Source organism: Tauraco erythrolophus, chromosome 3 (assembly GCF_009769465.1).
Source record: "Tauraco erythrolophus isolate bTauEry1 chromosome 3, bTauEry1.pri, whole genome shotgun sequence".
Taxonomy (NCBI): domain Eukaryota; kingdom Metazoa; phylum Chordata; class Aves; order Musophagiformes; family Musophagidae; genus Tauraco; species Tauraco erythrolophus.
The window spans coordinates 85,975,456-85,991,014 of record NC_141467.1 but is presented as its reverse complement, the minus strand read 5'-3'; the positions used below and the strand labels follow the sequence as shown (position 1 = coordinate 85,991,014).

The following is a 15,559-nucleotide window of genomic DNA, read 5'->3' as shown; positions in this document are numbered from 1 at the left end:
CACATGACCCGCCATGGAGGCGCGCCGGCGCTGCCCAGAAGTTTGCAGCCGGGGGAGCGGGCAGAGGCTGCCGGCGAGGGCAGGGCGGCAGTCGGCGCCCCGCCGCGGGCGGCACAGCCGGGCGGCGGGCAGGTACGGCGGGGCCGCGGCGGTGGGGGCGGCCGAGGGGGAGGCGGCCGCGCCGAGACGCGCGGCCCGCGGCGGGTGACCCAGCGGCGGCGGGGAGCGAGGCGGTAACTTCGGCAGCGGCTCCGGGCGAAGCGCGATCGCGGAGCCGCGGCGGGGCGGGCGGGGGAGGGTGGCCCGGGGCCGAGGACGGAGCTGTGGGGACGGGCGGGGCGGGGGGCGAGGCTGGGCAGCGGCGCAGCCCCTCGGGGTGGTGTCGGGGCGCGGCAGAACGGCCCGTGGCTGCGCGGAGACCCGCTGAAGCCGGTGTTCCGTGTTGTGCTGTCCTGGCAGGTTTCCTCCACCCTCGACCCAGCGTCTGGGTGAGATGAAGGCTGAAGCGGCGGGGCCGTGGCGGGCAGACGGTGCCGGGCGCTTCCCGACGGCTGCCGGCGCGGACGGCTCGAGGTGAAGCCGCCGCAGGGACCGTTTGTTCCTTCTGTGTCCTCACAGGTGCGGGCGGAGTTGGGCTGCCCAGCACCTTGCCCGACCTCCGTCTCCGATGGAAGCGGGGACGGCGCGGTGTCCCTGGGACGTAGCCAACGCGAAGTGATACATTTCTAGGCTGGCCCGGCCACCCCCCCGGCGGGGCAGGCTTCTCTGCAGCTTTGTTGTGTTTTCGATCCAGGAAAGTGTGGGCTGCTGCTGGCAGCTACAGGATGAAGTCGCCTCCCTGCTGCATGTCTCTTTCTTCCCAAGCATCCCTGGAGGAACCAGGGAGTAGCACATCCCTGGGCTCCCTGGACTCCAGTGTTTTCTCCAGTGAGGAAGAGCAGGGGCCCCTGCTCCAGAAGGTCATTCCCTCTTTGGACTGCTTTACTATCAACGTAGGAGGCAGCCGCTTTGTGATGTCCCAGCAAACTTTGTCTTGCTACCCTGACACCCGTCTTGGCAAACTGGCCGTAGTGGTGTCTGCTGCCCGGGATGTGGCCTCTGGCCTCCTTGAGCTTTGCGATGATGCCAACCTCGTGGAGAATGAGTATTTCTTTGACCGGAGCTCACAGGCGTTTCACTACATCCTGAATTACTACCAGACAGGGAGGCTGCATGTGATGGAGCAGCTTTGTGCACTCTCCTTCCTGCAAGAGATCCAGTACTGGGGTTTGGATGAGCTCAGCATCGATTCCTGCTGCAGAGACCGGTGAGTTGTGGAAAGATGCAGCACGCAGGACTGTGGGCTGGGACAGCTCAGCGTTGAGTTGCATGCGGGGATGCTTGGGTGAGAGAGCCAGCAGTGGGGATGGGTGAGGTAGCAGAGCAAAAGTGTGCTCAAAGCTGGATGAGTTCAGCCCTGAATCCTGCTGTAGGGATGAATGGGTGTAAAACTGGGAGGAGATGCGTTGGGTGAGGTCACTGTGGACCTTTGCTGAGGGACAGGTTGGCAGTGGGGTCAAGGTAGTGAGGCGCTAACAGGAGCAGGGTCTGAGTTGTCCTGCACTGGCTTTAGACTGGCCGTGGACAATGTTGGAGATGAAAAAGGTTGTGAAAGGAGAGATGTCCTTTCAGTCATCCAGTTTGGGATTATCTTAGTTAGAGGGACTGGATATGGAGACAGGCATGGTGTCAGGATTGTTTGGAGCCTCCCCGCCCTGCACTTTCCATTCTGGAGGATTTCCGGATCCAAGCTGGAGAGGCAGAAGGAGGGGTGGTCATCTGCCAGGCTGAGTGTGGGTGGCATGGCTCCAGGAGGAGCCGTGATGGGAAGCATCGCACATGGATGTAGCAGCTTACAGGGAGGGGGCAGCAAAAGCAGGAACATGTCTTACTGGAGACAAATTCTAACAGGCAGCTCAGGAACGAGGTGGGTTTCAACTGAACCACCTCGAGGGTGTTCCTTCTAATTCTATTTGCAGTTAATTTTATTTTTTCCACTATTTTTTGTTACTGGTTTGTTTATTTGTTCGTATTGAAGAATTGAGTTCTCTAAAGAGTATAACTGCTATTTGTCTCAAGAGGTTATGTCAAAATTATTAGAAAGAAACAAACAAGCAACCCCACCCCAAAGGATACTGAAGTTGACCTACCTTTAGTATAGTCCTTTCTGCAGCTGAGAGAGCCGGATCCCAGTTTTCATCCCTCTCTTCCTTCCCTGGTAGGTGTAACTGAAAGCTCCTACTTCTTTGGTGATACAAGGAGCTACAGACCTCTTTGGCATATGCAGGAGTAACTGTATCAGATGAAGGTAAAATTGCATAGCCCCTTTGTCTAAGGCTTAAGATTCGCAGCAGTCAAGAAATAACAGATACGAAAGAAAAGGATTTTTTTAGCATACTTTGGGAATGTTTTTGTTTCATGAAATTGTTCTGTAAATATACTCTTGCTCTAACAAAACATTTAACTGTGCATTTACAATCTGTAAGTTTTACTTGGCACAGATGCTTGTGCACTTTGTTGTGTGAGGACCCATGTATTTAAAGAAAGAAAGATAACTTGTCATCTTGGCATGTATTGATCAGAACTTCATCCATGAACTGCATGGCTTTTATTATGCCTTCCCTTTTAGTATTACAGATACACACCAATGTAATAAAAATGCATTATAATTAATAAAATTGAGGACAATTTAGAGACAGAGTGTCTGGTTGTGCCAGAATTGCTTACAAGAATGCACGTTAGTCATGCAGCAGATCCTACTGTAGTCAACATGATCCATATAAATATCACACTATCAAAATTAAATTACTCTGCATATACAAACTGTCATTGATGTGAAATGAGGGAATAGAAGTATCAGGTCAGTGGAAACATGCTGGCTCTCAGACTTGAAATCTTGAACTGTATGCTTGACATCAGGGATTTCTGAGCTCATGTAAGGTAGACTTTAATGTATATTCTTATGCCTCACATGTAGGGGATAAGAAAAACATACACATATTGGTATTAAAAGTCTCTTTGGGGTGTTCCTGAGCAGGTACTTCAGGAGGAAGGAGCTGAGTGAAGCCTTAGACATCAAGAAAGATGCAGAAGAACTGGATGCCCAAGATGAGGAAGAGGACTTTTCTGGTAGCCTCTGTCCCAGTGTCAGACAGAAACTTTGGGAAGTTTTGGAAAAGCCCGGCTCCTCTGCAGCGGCCAGGACTTTTGGCACTCTGTCCATGGCTTTCGTTGTTGTGTCCATTGCCAACATGGCTCTGATTTCGGTAGAGCTAAGCTGGCTGGCACCACCACTACTGGATGCCCTAGAGTACCTGTGCATTGCGTGGTTCACTGTGGAGTTTGTTCTGAGGTTCCTGTGTGCACGGGATCGGTGTGGCTTCCTAAGGAGTGTGGCAAACATCATAGACCTCCTTGCTATTTTACCTTTCTACATCACCCTGATGGTGGAGAGCCTGTGTGGTGGGGAGAGCTCCCAAGAACTGGAGAACGTGGGGCGCATTGTGCAAGTGCTGAGGCTGCTCAGAGCCCTGCGGATGTTGAAGCTGGGAAGACATTCAACAGGTACTTTTGGCCATGACAGTGGTACTTCTTGTTTGTGCTGCCTACAACAGTTGTCCATGGGCACAGTCCCCCATTTTGTGTGCATTTCTGCCTAACTTTTTTACCCAATCTAATGTTAGCAGTAAAGGCTTGGGAAAATACTACTTTTGGACACTGATAATTGAGTGGCAGGGGCCTTCTCCAGTACATTTTAGTTCTTCATAAAGCCAGCGTATATTGTTTGCACAGAATATTTACAAAAACGGGCCCCAAAGTTGCATGCTGTAAATCATCCACCAGTCATTCACGATGTAAATTTATAAACATGTATTCGAGTTGATTTGGTTAGGGATGAAGCAAGCGAAGCAGCAGTGGTCATAGACCCACACTTTTTGTATTCTCAAAAGCCCGTTAATGACAGCTTATAATTACCTGTCACAATTTGTTTTGTTAAGAAGAATTGTACGCAAAGAAATTTCTCATGATTTTTATTTTCATCACAGATCCTGAAAACAACCAGAATAGAGAAAGTTTCAAGAAAACTGTTAAAACTGAATCATACTGGGCAGTGGGTTGAGTAGCCCTGTGGAACACACCGATACCTGTGTGATAGTTCAGCACAGTTGGGGGCTGTTCACTGCACGGACCGAGGTGCAGCTCAGAGCAGCAGTGGCAGGTTCAGTCAGCATTCGCCCATCTGTGTGGGGCCCTTTGTGTCCAAGCACTTCTGACAGGTCAGCAGACAGTTGGATAAACAGCAAGCAGGGATAGGATGGAAGGTGAAATGCATTTCTGAGAATGTTTCTGTTCACTCTTTCTAAGTGCAGGGGAGGCATAAAAGGCAACATATTCCAGTGGAAATTTATCAGAGGAAGCTGGAAATGATTGGAAGCTGTTGCTTTTCCCCTTCAGTTTACCTCATTTTTATTACTACTTCATGTCATGTACATGCCTGGATATATATGAAAGAGTAAAAGCCGTACTCTCACCACACCCTCTCCATGCCATGATGTTGTCCAGTGCTTGGTATTTTCAAAGGGATCTAATTATGTTCCCACTTAAATCAGTGCTCAATGTGGCACTGAATTTGACAGGAGAAATGTTCAGCCAGCACTTGGAGCTTTGAAAACTCAGATCCTAATAGTAAACCATGGTCTCTCTCCTGCAATAATAGCCTGTTCTGAAGATGGTGATGATCGTCCTTACATAGCATTCAAGGTACCCTTCCAGGATTTCCTGCCATGAAGCAGGAATGGGTTGATGCTTCTTTTTTTTGGAAAACCATCCCCACCATCTTTGTGAACTGACTCCACTCCAGCAGTCATTAGAGTGTGCTCACAGCAGCAGAATATGTCTCTTTATTTTTATTACCACTGAAGGGCAGTGGAACTGCCTACCAATGGCAGGGAGTAGCTTTAATGCTACTGAGCATAACCACAGTGGTTTGGAAAGTACCTTAATCTTAGTTGTCTACCCTAGGTTATGCCTATACTGATGCATAACTATCCCTTAGAAAGCAGTTGAAAGGAAGCTTGTAATGATTCAGTCTGTCAATGAGTTTGTTTTGCTGCATTATAATTTTTGCAGGGTTTGATTTTTTTTTTTTTTTTCTGAAAGGCTGCTACCCATTTTTGATGGTAACTGTAATGGAAATGCATTCTTCTCTAGTTGTATTTTGAAAATAAGAAAAAGATTCGAACTCATCAAAGCACTTTAGTGCTGAATAACAAAATAGTGATCCAAAAGTATGTTGATTCTTGTTATAAAGTTTCCAGTTTGTTGCATTTTACTGTTACAGAATGAATGCATGAAACTCAGTTCTATGGCTCTTTCTATCAACTTGAAACCAGATATTTCAGATGTTTATATAGTAACTGTTAACTTCAGGTATATCAACTTTCAGGGATGGCGTAAACTTTTGTGTCTATTTATTCTTAAATTCATGGAAATATTACCACAGTTTATATCACAATATTGAGTCCCATTAATATTGAGTTTAGTAATTCCATTTAGGTAGAAGTTAATTAATTATATAAAAATCTAGTCTCTTAATCTGGAAGTGAGGGAACCTACAGGAAGGCTGGGGAGGGATTTTTTACAAGAGTGTCCACTGACAGGACAAGGAGAAATGGGTTTAAGTTGAAGGAGAACAGATTTAGATTAGATTTTAGGAAGAAATTCTTCAGTACGAGGGTGGTAAGACTTTGGAATAAATTGCCCAGAGAAGTTGTGGATGCCCCCTCCCTGGAGGTGTTCAAGGCCAGGCTGGACGGAGCCTTGAGTAGCCTGGTCTAGTTGAGAGGCGTCCCTGAACATGACAGGGAGGTTGGATTAGATGATCTCTAAGGTCCCTTCCAGCCTGTGCCATTCTAGAGATTCTATGATCTATTCTACTGGTACCAACATACCGGTTTCAATGTACAAGAAGTGATACACGTATCTATGTAACCATCCAGAGCAGCATTACCGTTGCGGTGCTTGCTTCTTTGGTAGTTCGCGTGCTGCCCGTTTAGGCCCAGAACACTAAATCAAATCTGTATAATTTAAATGTAGAAAGTCACTGTTTCAATCTTCTGTCAGAGGAGGTGCTGCTGCTAAGATGAAACGTAGGGCTAATAAATCAAAATAGAAACATACACTAGCAGATCTGAAGCCCTGTTTTGATCACTAGAGGTACATCACAGAAGAGAGTTTTGTTAACGTGGTTCTAAACACATCCTTAACCACAGCTGCTAATATAAGATGAACCCCATAAGTACTGTGTGCAGAGACCATCCTCACTGCACATACCTAGGCAGGCCTGATAAATCTCAGTGTTTAGAGGTGGCTCTCACAAGTGTTATGCTTCCTTGCCTTGGATCGTGCAGCTTAGCGCTACCTCCCAGTGAAGCTTCTGTCTGACTCCTGCGCTCTCTGACCAGCCAAAGTTTCATGCCCTGCTTACCTGTTTTATGTGGCAAGAGGAGTGTGAGATTAGAAGAAAAGAGATGAGAAAATTCATGGCTGCAGGCAGCAGCTTCTCTTTCACCAAGTAGGGATGATCACAATCACAAGGAGAACATCTCTATAATACTGTGCAGACCCATAGCAAAGCTGAGATGACAAGAGCAGCCTGGCTCTGCTGTCATGGGCAGACATGAGTTAGGAGAGAATATACGAAATCTTTTCTTCACTTTAAAGAAATGGCAACTTAACCCTTTTTGTGGAGAAGAGACAGAAAAAGAAATGAAAGAATCATTTCTGCCCGTTTGAAAGCTGAACTTGACTAATAGGAGGGATATGTTGCCTAAAAACACCTGGGCTAGACTGTTGTGAGTGTGTTACTATTTATGCAAAGTGCTATACTTCCTCAAGGAACAACTGAGAAATCAGTGGTACCTCTATGCAGAAAATGTATAGCTAGAGGGTGAGCTCACTCTTCTGAGATACCAAAATTATGGATTTGAGTGGCTTCAAGAATAGGTGAGAACTGAACCTGCATCTCACATTCTCTGATGCTCTTCAGCTTTTGGCTTCCTGCTGGGGCCCCATTTTGTCTGAAACCTTGCTGGTCCTCCTCTGGGAAGCACTTACAGATTGACTCCTTGAAGAGAAGTAGGATATGAGCATCTTACTTATGATGGCAATGGGCAGTGTTTGAGAGGAGGCTGTAGCATATGTCATGATGAGATGCCTCTGGATACATCAAAAAGCGAAACTTCAGCACTTTTAGTGCCAAAAATTTAGGAAGATGTAAATGGTGTGTGTGTAAACTGAACATCAGGTGGTATTGCCAAGTTCCTTTGGGCAATAGAGAGATGGAACTTGACCCAAAGAAACCGCCCCCTTCCTCCTGTGGACCCCAGGTTTGGGGCTGCTCGCCTGCTCCATGCCAGCTCCGTTACAGCACCTCAGCACCTTCCAGCATGAATAACCAAGCTGTTACAGCTCCTGGCAAGGAGATCTCGTGGGAAGTCAGGAGACTTGCTGAAGGGTCTGTGCTTGAGCAGCCCTAGTTTGGCTGTGTGCTGGGGCTCAGAGACATTTTTTAAAGTTCCCATATAATATAGCAAAATATATTATTTTTTTGAATACACCAGATGATTCCCACTTAGAATGAAATGTGGAGTCCAGTAAGTTGTGTGATTCATAGATTCATCTAAAAATGTCTTCTGACTTTGTCTGAAGACATGAAGAGATGGAGAACCATTCACTGTAGTGATTATGTACCCTTACCAAATTAATTTTAATATTATTTTGTTGTGTTTTTTTCATTTCAGTGTCCAGGCACTGTTATAGTTTCTGGGTTGGGTTTTGGTGGTTTTTTTTTTTCACTTTAACTTTAACAAATTAAAGGGTTATTGTCCTTTGTGACAGCCAAGTTAACTCTTCAATACCTGTTTTTGATAACTGAGACAGCTTGAGCTCTCTTTTTCCAGACACCAATTAATTTCTGTTACATTCTTCTGCAGTTTTTCAGTACCTTTGTTTTAGATGACGATAATAGAACTAAGAATGCTAAAAAACACTTCAGACTCTGTAACAGTCAGAATAATGAACCATAGGAAAAATATTTTAGTGAAGGTGTTATCAGTGTGATACAAAGAGTTAGCAGTCACTACCCTGTTCCTCCTTATTTTGACCTCATTTATGCAAGAGTTGTGCTGGTTTTTACCTGTAGTATTGTCAGGATCCATCATAAGGTGGAGACTGGCTTTTACAGTACTCATTTATGCTTTGAAAAGAAGTGCTACAGAGGTAATCTGAAATTGGTGTACCTTCTTCCTAGGTCACCTGAAAGGACTTACTCTTCTAGCTTGTTTTGCAGGAAATTTTACTTGGAAATTGATGATAGTAACTTCCTTGGAAGATGAGAGTTTGATCTGGATCCTTGCAATTGTCTCACACAGCCTTAACACAACTTATCTTAGTGCATTTTCAAAATGTGGAGGCAGTCATATTGACAGAAAGAAGATTACACTGATACAGAGTATTCCCCTTGTGTTGCAGATTTAAACTCTATCATCCTCATAAACATTCTAACCAACAGACCGTAGTTGTAGTAATATAAAACCTGGATAGCGGCAAGTCCATAACTGGAGCTGTTAGAAGAAAACATTGAAAAAGGAAACACTCCCTATGAACTCTGGTGTGTACTTCCACTGTTTGTTGTACATAAACAAAAATTTTAAAACCCCTTAGATCTGAAGGGAAAGAGAAGGAGCCAAAAGCAACAAGAAATTTTATCATCTTGTAGTTTGAGATTGAGGAAAGAAAAGCAAATCTAATTTTTTGTTACTCCAATGAGCATATGAAGTCTGCAAGCAGAGGCAGAGCTCCAATAAGCTGTTTTGCAAACATTGGTTTAGTTAGAAGTGTACCCCATGAAGTGTAATTCATAGACGTTGTGTTTTTCTCATTTATTGAAGAACACATAGCACATTTTTAAAAAACAGTATTAAAAACCAATTCAAAATAATTTGTGATTCAAAAGATAATTTCAATCTCCTATGTGCCTCAGCTGAGTTGGTACCCTGTTATCTTCCTTCTTTGTTTATATGTGCAACATTTATCCATTGCACTGTTATTGGATTTACTTTCCTGCTGGTTTTGTAGGGCAGTCTAGCCTTGAGGCAGCAGCTCTGAAAGCAACGTGGTGGGTTATGGAGAGCAGTCAGCTGCCCATGTACTCCCTGGGCAGCTCACAGGCAATAGGACTGATGCAGTACATCAGTGAATTAACAGAATACCATGTTTGCTTTGGAAGGCTTTGCTATCTCCGGTTTTGGCACAAGTGCAGCTGCTGCTGGAATACTGTATGTGTTTTGATGCCTACAGATAAAGATATTGATAGGTTTTAGGGGGAAAGAGAGGTCAAAGCAAGGCTGTGAGAACTATAAAATGATTGAAAACAGTCCTTAGCAAAGACAAAGTTACTGAGTGACTGAACTGGGCTCTAAGCACCCACCTGGCAACATGAATTTGGTAACTGAGGGTTGCTTGTCCAAACAATGGCTAGAAAACAGGAGCTTGGCACATTCAGACTCAAAGTAGGGGGCAGGTGGGTTTTGCGTGGTTTTACATGTTCATTTAGGTAACTTACTAAAAACTGTGCTAGATCTTCTGTTATAGCCAATTACTAAATCAAGATAGGTTGTTTTTTCTAAATTATATGCATATGTAGTTCAGAGATAAGGAACGAGGAGAATTTCTATACTCTGTATTAAGGAAATGGAGATGAGTCAGTGGTTCAGTCTAACATTTTAATCTATTTCTTTAAATCACATTTTCCCAGTAGTGTTGAGAGCAACACCTTTTTTTCTTAAAGCGTTGTATTGGGTCTGACTGAGATGGAGTTCATTTTCCCCAGAGCAGCCCTCAGTCCTGTACTTTATATTGGTAGCTACAAAGGTGTTGATAACACACTACTGCAGAGCAGTGCTCACACAGCATCAAGGCTGTGTCTCCAGCATCCCCCACCATGACCACCAACAGGCTGGCAGTGGGCAAGGTCTTGGGAGGAGACATAGCCAGGACAGCCATCTTAAACTGATCAAAGGGATATTCCATACTGTATGACATCTGCTCAGCAATAAAAGATAAGAGAAAGGAGGAGGAAGAGGCAGCATTCATCATTTATGACATCTGTCTTCCGGAGCAATTGATATACATACTGAAGCCCTACTTCCTAGGAAATGACTGAACATGGCCTGCTGATGGGAAGTAGAGAATAATTCTTTTGTTTTCCTTTTCTTCGTTAAACTGCCTTTATCTTGACCCACGAGTTATGTTTCCGACTTATTTTCTAGCCCCCTGTCCTGCTGAGGAGGGGAGTAATAGAGTGTCTTGGTGGGCATCTGGTGTCCAGCCAAGGTCAGCCCACCACATGCATCTTCACTAACAGTCAAAGAGAATCATAAGGCAGTCAGCTTTTAAGTAAGAGATATTTTGCGAAGTTATGATGACAGCTACGTGACTCAACCTGCTGACAGCATTTCTTGTCTTTCAGGCTTGCGGTCTCTTGGGATGACTATCGCACAGTGCTACGAGGAGGTTGGCCTTCTGCTGCTTTTCCTCTCGGTGGGAATCTCTATATTTTCCACTGTGGAGTACTTTGTTGAGCAAGGCGTGCCAGGCACAACTTTCACAAGCGTACCTGGTGCTTGGTGGTGGGCAACAACTTCCATGACGACTGTTGGTTATGGTGACATTAGACCAGACACTACCATTGGGAAGGTAGTGGCCTTTATGTGTATACTATCAGGAATACTGGTTTTGGCTTTGCCAATAGCTATAATAAATGACCGTTTTTCTGCCTGTTACTTTACACTGAAGATAAAAGAAGCTGCTCTTCGGCAGCGTGAAGCTTTAAAGAAACTCATGAAGAACTCATCCAGCGATTCAAATATCAATGTTAATTTGCGAGACATATATGCACGCAGTGTCATGGACATGTTACGGTTAAAAAGCAGAGAGAGAGCAAGTACAAGGAGCAGTGGAGCAGATGATTTTTGGTTTTGACTTTTAAGTTATTTAGCCTTCTATAACAAATAGACTATTTCAAAAATGTAGTACTAAGCATCTCTTTTTTAATTACTTGCCACATAGTTTGTTTGCTTTTCCAGCTAGAGTTTTACTTACTTGGATAGACCGAGATAACTGTTGTATACAAAGGCAGAATTCATAAAACGAAGTCTCTCAAGGAGCTCTGAAACCTGCTTCCAGAACTGAATCGGGATGGGTGAGATGGGAAATAATGGGTCCATCAAAGTAAAACAATGACGCAAACACTTGTCTATGAATCTTATGTCCTTGCTAATGTATAATAATAAAGTGTTAGTGAAAATTGCCATGGTGTTTCGAATTTTAAAGATCTGTAAGATTTGTATTTGCATTGGAAGAACAAAAGTCAAAGACATTAAGAAAAACTGAAAAGGGAAGTCTAAGGAAGTGAAATATTGAATAAATTTAGGATGACATTCCTATATCGTCTTGATCCCTTTTCTTAACCCTGTCTTCTACTCCATTTGCATGAAAAAGAGATTAGTAAACCCTGGGAGGAGAATTTCCTTATTTGAAGAGAAGCAAAGGGCTACCAGATACATGGTGGGTATCAGGAGATAGGTGAAAGTATTACGCAGATGTAAGATCTGCAGCAAAGTATAAATAGTCATGAAATAGGTGCCATATTTTAGAGCACCCTTTTCAATTGTTCTAGAAGTTTCAGGAGCTAATGCAGCCTTTGCGGCACAGAAGTCACTTACAAATTTAGTCTGAATCATGCCTTCTTGTGTTTTGATTCCCATCACTTATTTGTGTAGCTAAGCATTTTTTCTACTCAAGTAGTCACCAGTGGATATCAGAAGAAACAGAAATGGTAAAAGATAAAAAGCTATTAATTTCTCTATCTCCTGTTAAAATCAATAGGTATTCCAAGTGGGCTAGATTCTTTAAAAATTAATAATCTTCACTGACCCATTATTAGAAAAATCTGTCACCAAAATATTTTGTTCCAAAGGAAAAATGAGCATTTGTTGGATTGGATGCCTAGACTAATGCAGTAAGGAAAGTACAAAATTAAAATAGTCAAAGGTATTTTTGGTCAAGTTTCCCACCACTTACCTCTCCAGTGGTCCAATATAATTTTTAACAAGCAAAGTTTTTCTTTTATATAATTTCACTGCCCTACAATATGACGTTGCCACAGTATTCATATAACTGAACTAGTAGTTTAAATAAAAAATTACAAACCTCTTTCATGTCACATTTCTTTTGGGCAATTTAAGTGCAAGCATTATTTACGTTTGCTATTAATTCAACATATTTACTAAAAAACCCCATCTATTTACTATGGATTATTTAATTTTATAAGGTATTTATGTATATAAAAGGCTTAAACTGAGTATATATGAATAGGTGAAATAACCTGCTTTTAATAAACATTGAGTAATACTTGTTATGAAACAACAGTGTGTTTTCCTCCCATTCCCTATAAATGGTGTGTAAGCATAACACGGCAAACAAAATTTTCAAAGGCTCTTAACCTTGATGCAAACTGAGTAGCATTTCAGCATGAAACGTCTTCTGATTTGTCAGCATTTGGATTTGGGACTAATGCAGCACATGCAGCTGCCACCATGTCAGAAGGAAGCCATGGGAAAATGTAAAAGACCAAAAGAGTGTTTTACTCTACCAGAGAAAATGTGAAAATTCATAGGTCAGCCTCATGGTCTGTGTTACCCAGGGATCAAACTGTGTTATCACAGTGTTTCCCCCTGCCCAAATATTCTATGAATCCATCACAAAACTCCCGTTGATGTCCAGGGGGCAAAATTAATTCTGCAGGGGAAGGTTTGATGCAGCCCACTCTAGGTTATTATTTCATAGCTCCTCGGAGCAGGAAGTCTCTCAGGCTGCACAAATTGTACAGGCTGTATCTCATTCAAAAGTCATTCTAATTATAGAGAATTAGGAAGAAGCTTTCATTGTGGGAAAGCTGTTTTGTAATGTCTTTTGTGCTTTCTTGTACAGCATCCGATCTTTGAGAAAGGAAATGCGGCTAGATAGCTGATGGATTCTCTTTAGGGAAAGGCTGCTTTTATTGCATCCTGTGCTTTTTATGAAGGACTCAAAAAGAACGCAAGAAATGTTCTGGGATGTATCAATTGATTCACTCCTTTCACCAGCTCTGGAGATAAAGTTTCCTAGAAATGCCCATGGGGAAATGTGGCTGAGACTTTACACAGTAGCTGCTTCAGTTTCTGTTTTCGGACCTCTCGATTTTAAATTCAAAGTCTCCAAACAAGTGTTTGTCAATTGTGTTGTTTGTGTGGCAAGGTTATCCATCACATTATGGGCTGAGACTAGCAAATAATTTTGCAGATGAAGGCCAGTTCTGCTTTCAGCTCTTACAGACAGAAGGACCAGAGCATTTGTACTAAGCAGCAAACAGTACAAACTGTTACAACTCTACAACATGAAGCTACGCCATGTACTTACTGCCACAGATTTGGAAAATAGTTCAGTCACTGCTAAGGCACCAAATTAAGGATGTTACTGTGCTATCTTTAGAATACTGCACTGAAGTTAAGAAACTACCCCTTGTCCTCACATCTGTTATGCCATTTCCATCCCACAGCAGGCTTGGCAGAAAGGATCATGTGTTAGAACATCAGTAACTTTGGCTGAAAATGCAGCGGTTTAGCTTAAAACACCAAGCTTTTGAAAGCTTAAAACACTTTCAAAAACTAGTATCAAAGGGTGTAGCTGCAGCACTTACAGCAAGCCCTCATTAACCTTGTTTCCCTAGTATAGGAAGCAATAATAGTGAAAATGCAGTGGCATAGGCTACAGCGCAGACTAACAACCTGAAAAATCTTATATATCAGAGAAGCTTTTGTTCGGGGACAGCGTAGCCCAACCCCACCAGAACTTTTTAAACATTACTAAAATTTTCCTTTGTCATTCTTACTCTGAAGAAAGCCAACAGTCTCCTGGGGTGCATCAGGCAGAGCATTGCCAGTAGGTCTAAGGAGGTGGTCCTGCCCCTCTGCTCAGCCCTGGTGAGACACATCTGGGTGCTGTATCCAGTGCTGGGTTCCCCAGTACGAGACAGACAGGAACATACTGGAGAGAGTCCAGTAAAATAATGGAGTGCCAGGTTGTAGACACCAGCATGTCAGGGGACCCCCATGTCCAGGAGAGGTGGGTCTGCTGGTAGCGGGGCGAAGAGTTGTCACTTCTAGGGGTAAGTTGCAGAAAGGTATTGAGAAATTCATGTCTGCTAATATTTTACAAGTGTCTACTATTGTGATTTACCTGTTATATTACTGATATTGATCCTGAATGCATAGTTCACTGATCACTGTTTAGTTACATGGTGTTAGTAAGTCAATAAACCACTTTAATCTAGTTTTGATAAAAACTATGTAAGTAAGTTGAGCAATTTTCCCCCAGGACAGGATTTTGCTGGCCAGCTCTGAGCTTGCAGGACTGCTATGTGGCAAATCTGGTTGAGCACAAAAAGGAGCAAAGAGCAAAGGAGAAAGTTATGAGGTCTTTTTCAAGGTAATGCCCATTTATTTTTCTTTTCTGACATAACAAAGTATTTTCATCTTGTTATAATTGTTTTGAGAATGAGTGACATGCTTTTCTCATTTTCTGCATTATTGTCCTCTCGAACTTCTGTTGAGGTATACAGGCATACACACTGCTCTACCAGAACATACTCTGTTGAGATCCCCACCATCTACACTGCAATAGAGCAGCTGTTGCTGACTCCTCTGGTACTTAGTTGCCTGTGCTCCTATCACATAGCCTCACTGCAGAAAGGGTATCGTGGCACAGGCTGTAGTCACACCTCTGATTGCAGACAAGGAGTCTCCAGGGCTCTAGGCTCTTGAAAACATAATTCACCAAATAGAATCTTTTCTGACAAAACCTTGACCCCAATGTATAGGACCGGTGCTTCTGCTGGAGGATGACATTATCATCAGGAGGGAGAGCTCAGCCCATTTTGCATGTGCCTCTCACCAGAGTGCTTGAAAAGTGTGAACAGACACTCCTTCTCACAGAAAAACAAGAGGGAAATTCCTCTGCAGGTGGGTTTTGCAGACTGCCTTCTTACAGGATTTCTATGTGAAACAAAAAAAAAAATTCTAGGCTGACAATAAAGCCTATTTAAAGGTATTTGGGACACTATTATCTATTTTACTTATGCTAAGTCTCTGCTCTGCAGACATCAGCAATGCCGTTAGCTGGATGAGGGAAAGGAAAGGATCCCATCTCAGGTCACAACAGTGATCCCAACACCAGCCCATACAAAAATCAGTTGCTCTCAATCTGTCTCAGACCCCCAAGAAGTTTCCTGTGAGATGGACTTGTAACATCCCAAAGAGTAAGGAACCCAGAACAGCATGAAGTTAGGTTGGGTCTTTTAAGTCTACGGTTCTGTTCATCTAATTAAAATTATATACAAATGCCTATTATGATATGAGAA

At 43.3% G+C, this 15,559-nt stretch overlaps 1 protein-coding gene across 1 annotated transcript; it reads left to right on the top strand.

Annotated features, from left to right (window-relative positions):
• Window positions 1-824: 824 nt before the first annotated feature.
• Window positions 825-11,082, top strand: KCNV1 (potassium voltage-gated channel modifier subfamily V member 1). Its single transcript, XM_086609524.1, has 3 exons — window positions 825-1,306; window positions 3,077-3,603; window positions 10,571-11,082. Exons 1-3 carry the CDS (start codon window positions 825-827, stop codon window positions 11,080-11,082), a joined length of 1,521 nt encoding a protein of 506 aa, XP_086465650.1.
• The last annotated feature ends 4,477 nt before the right edge of the window (window positions 11,083-15,559 follow it).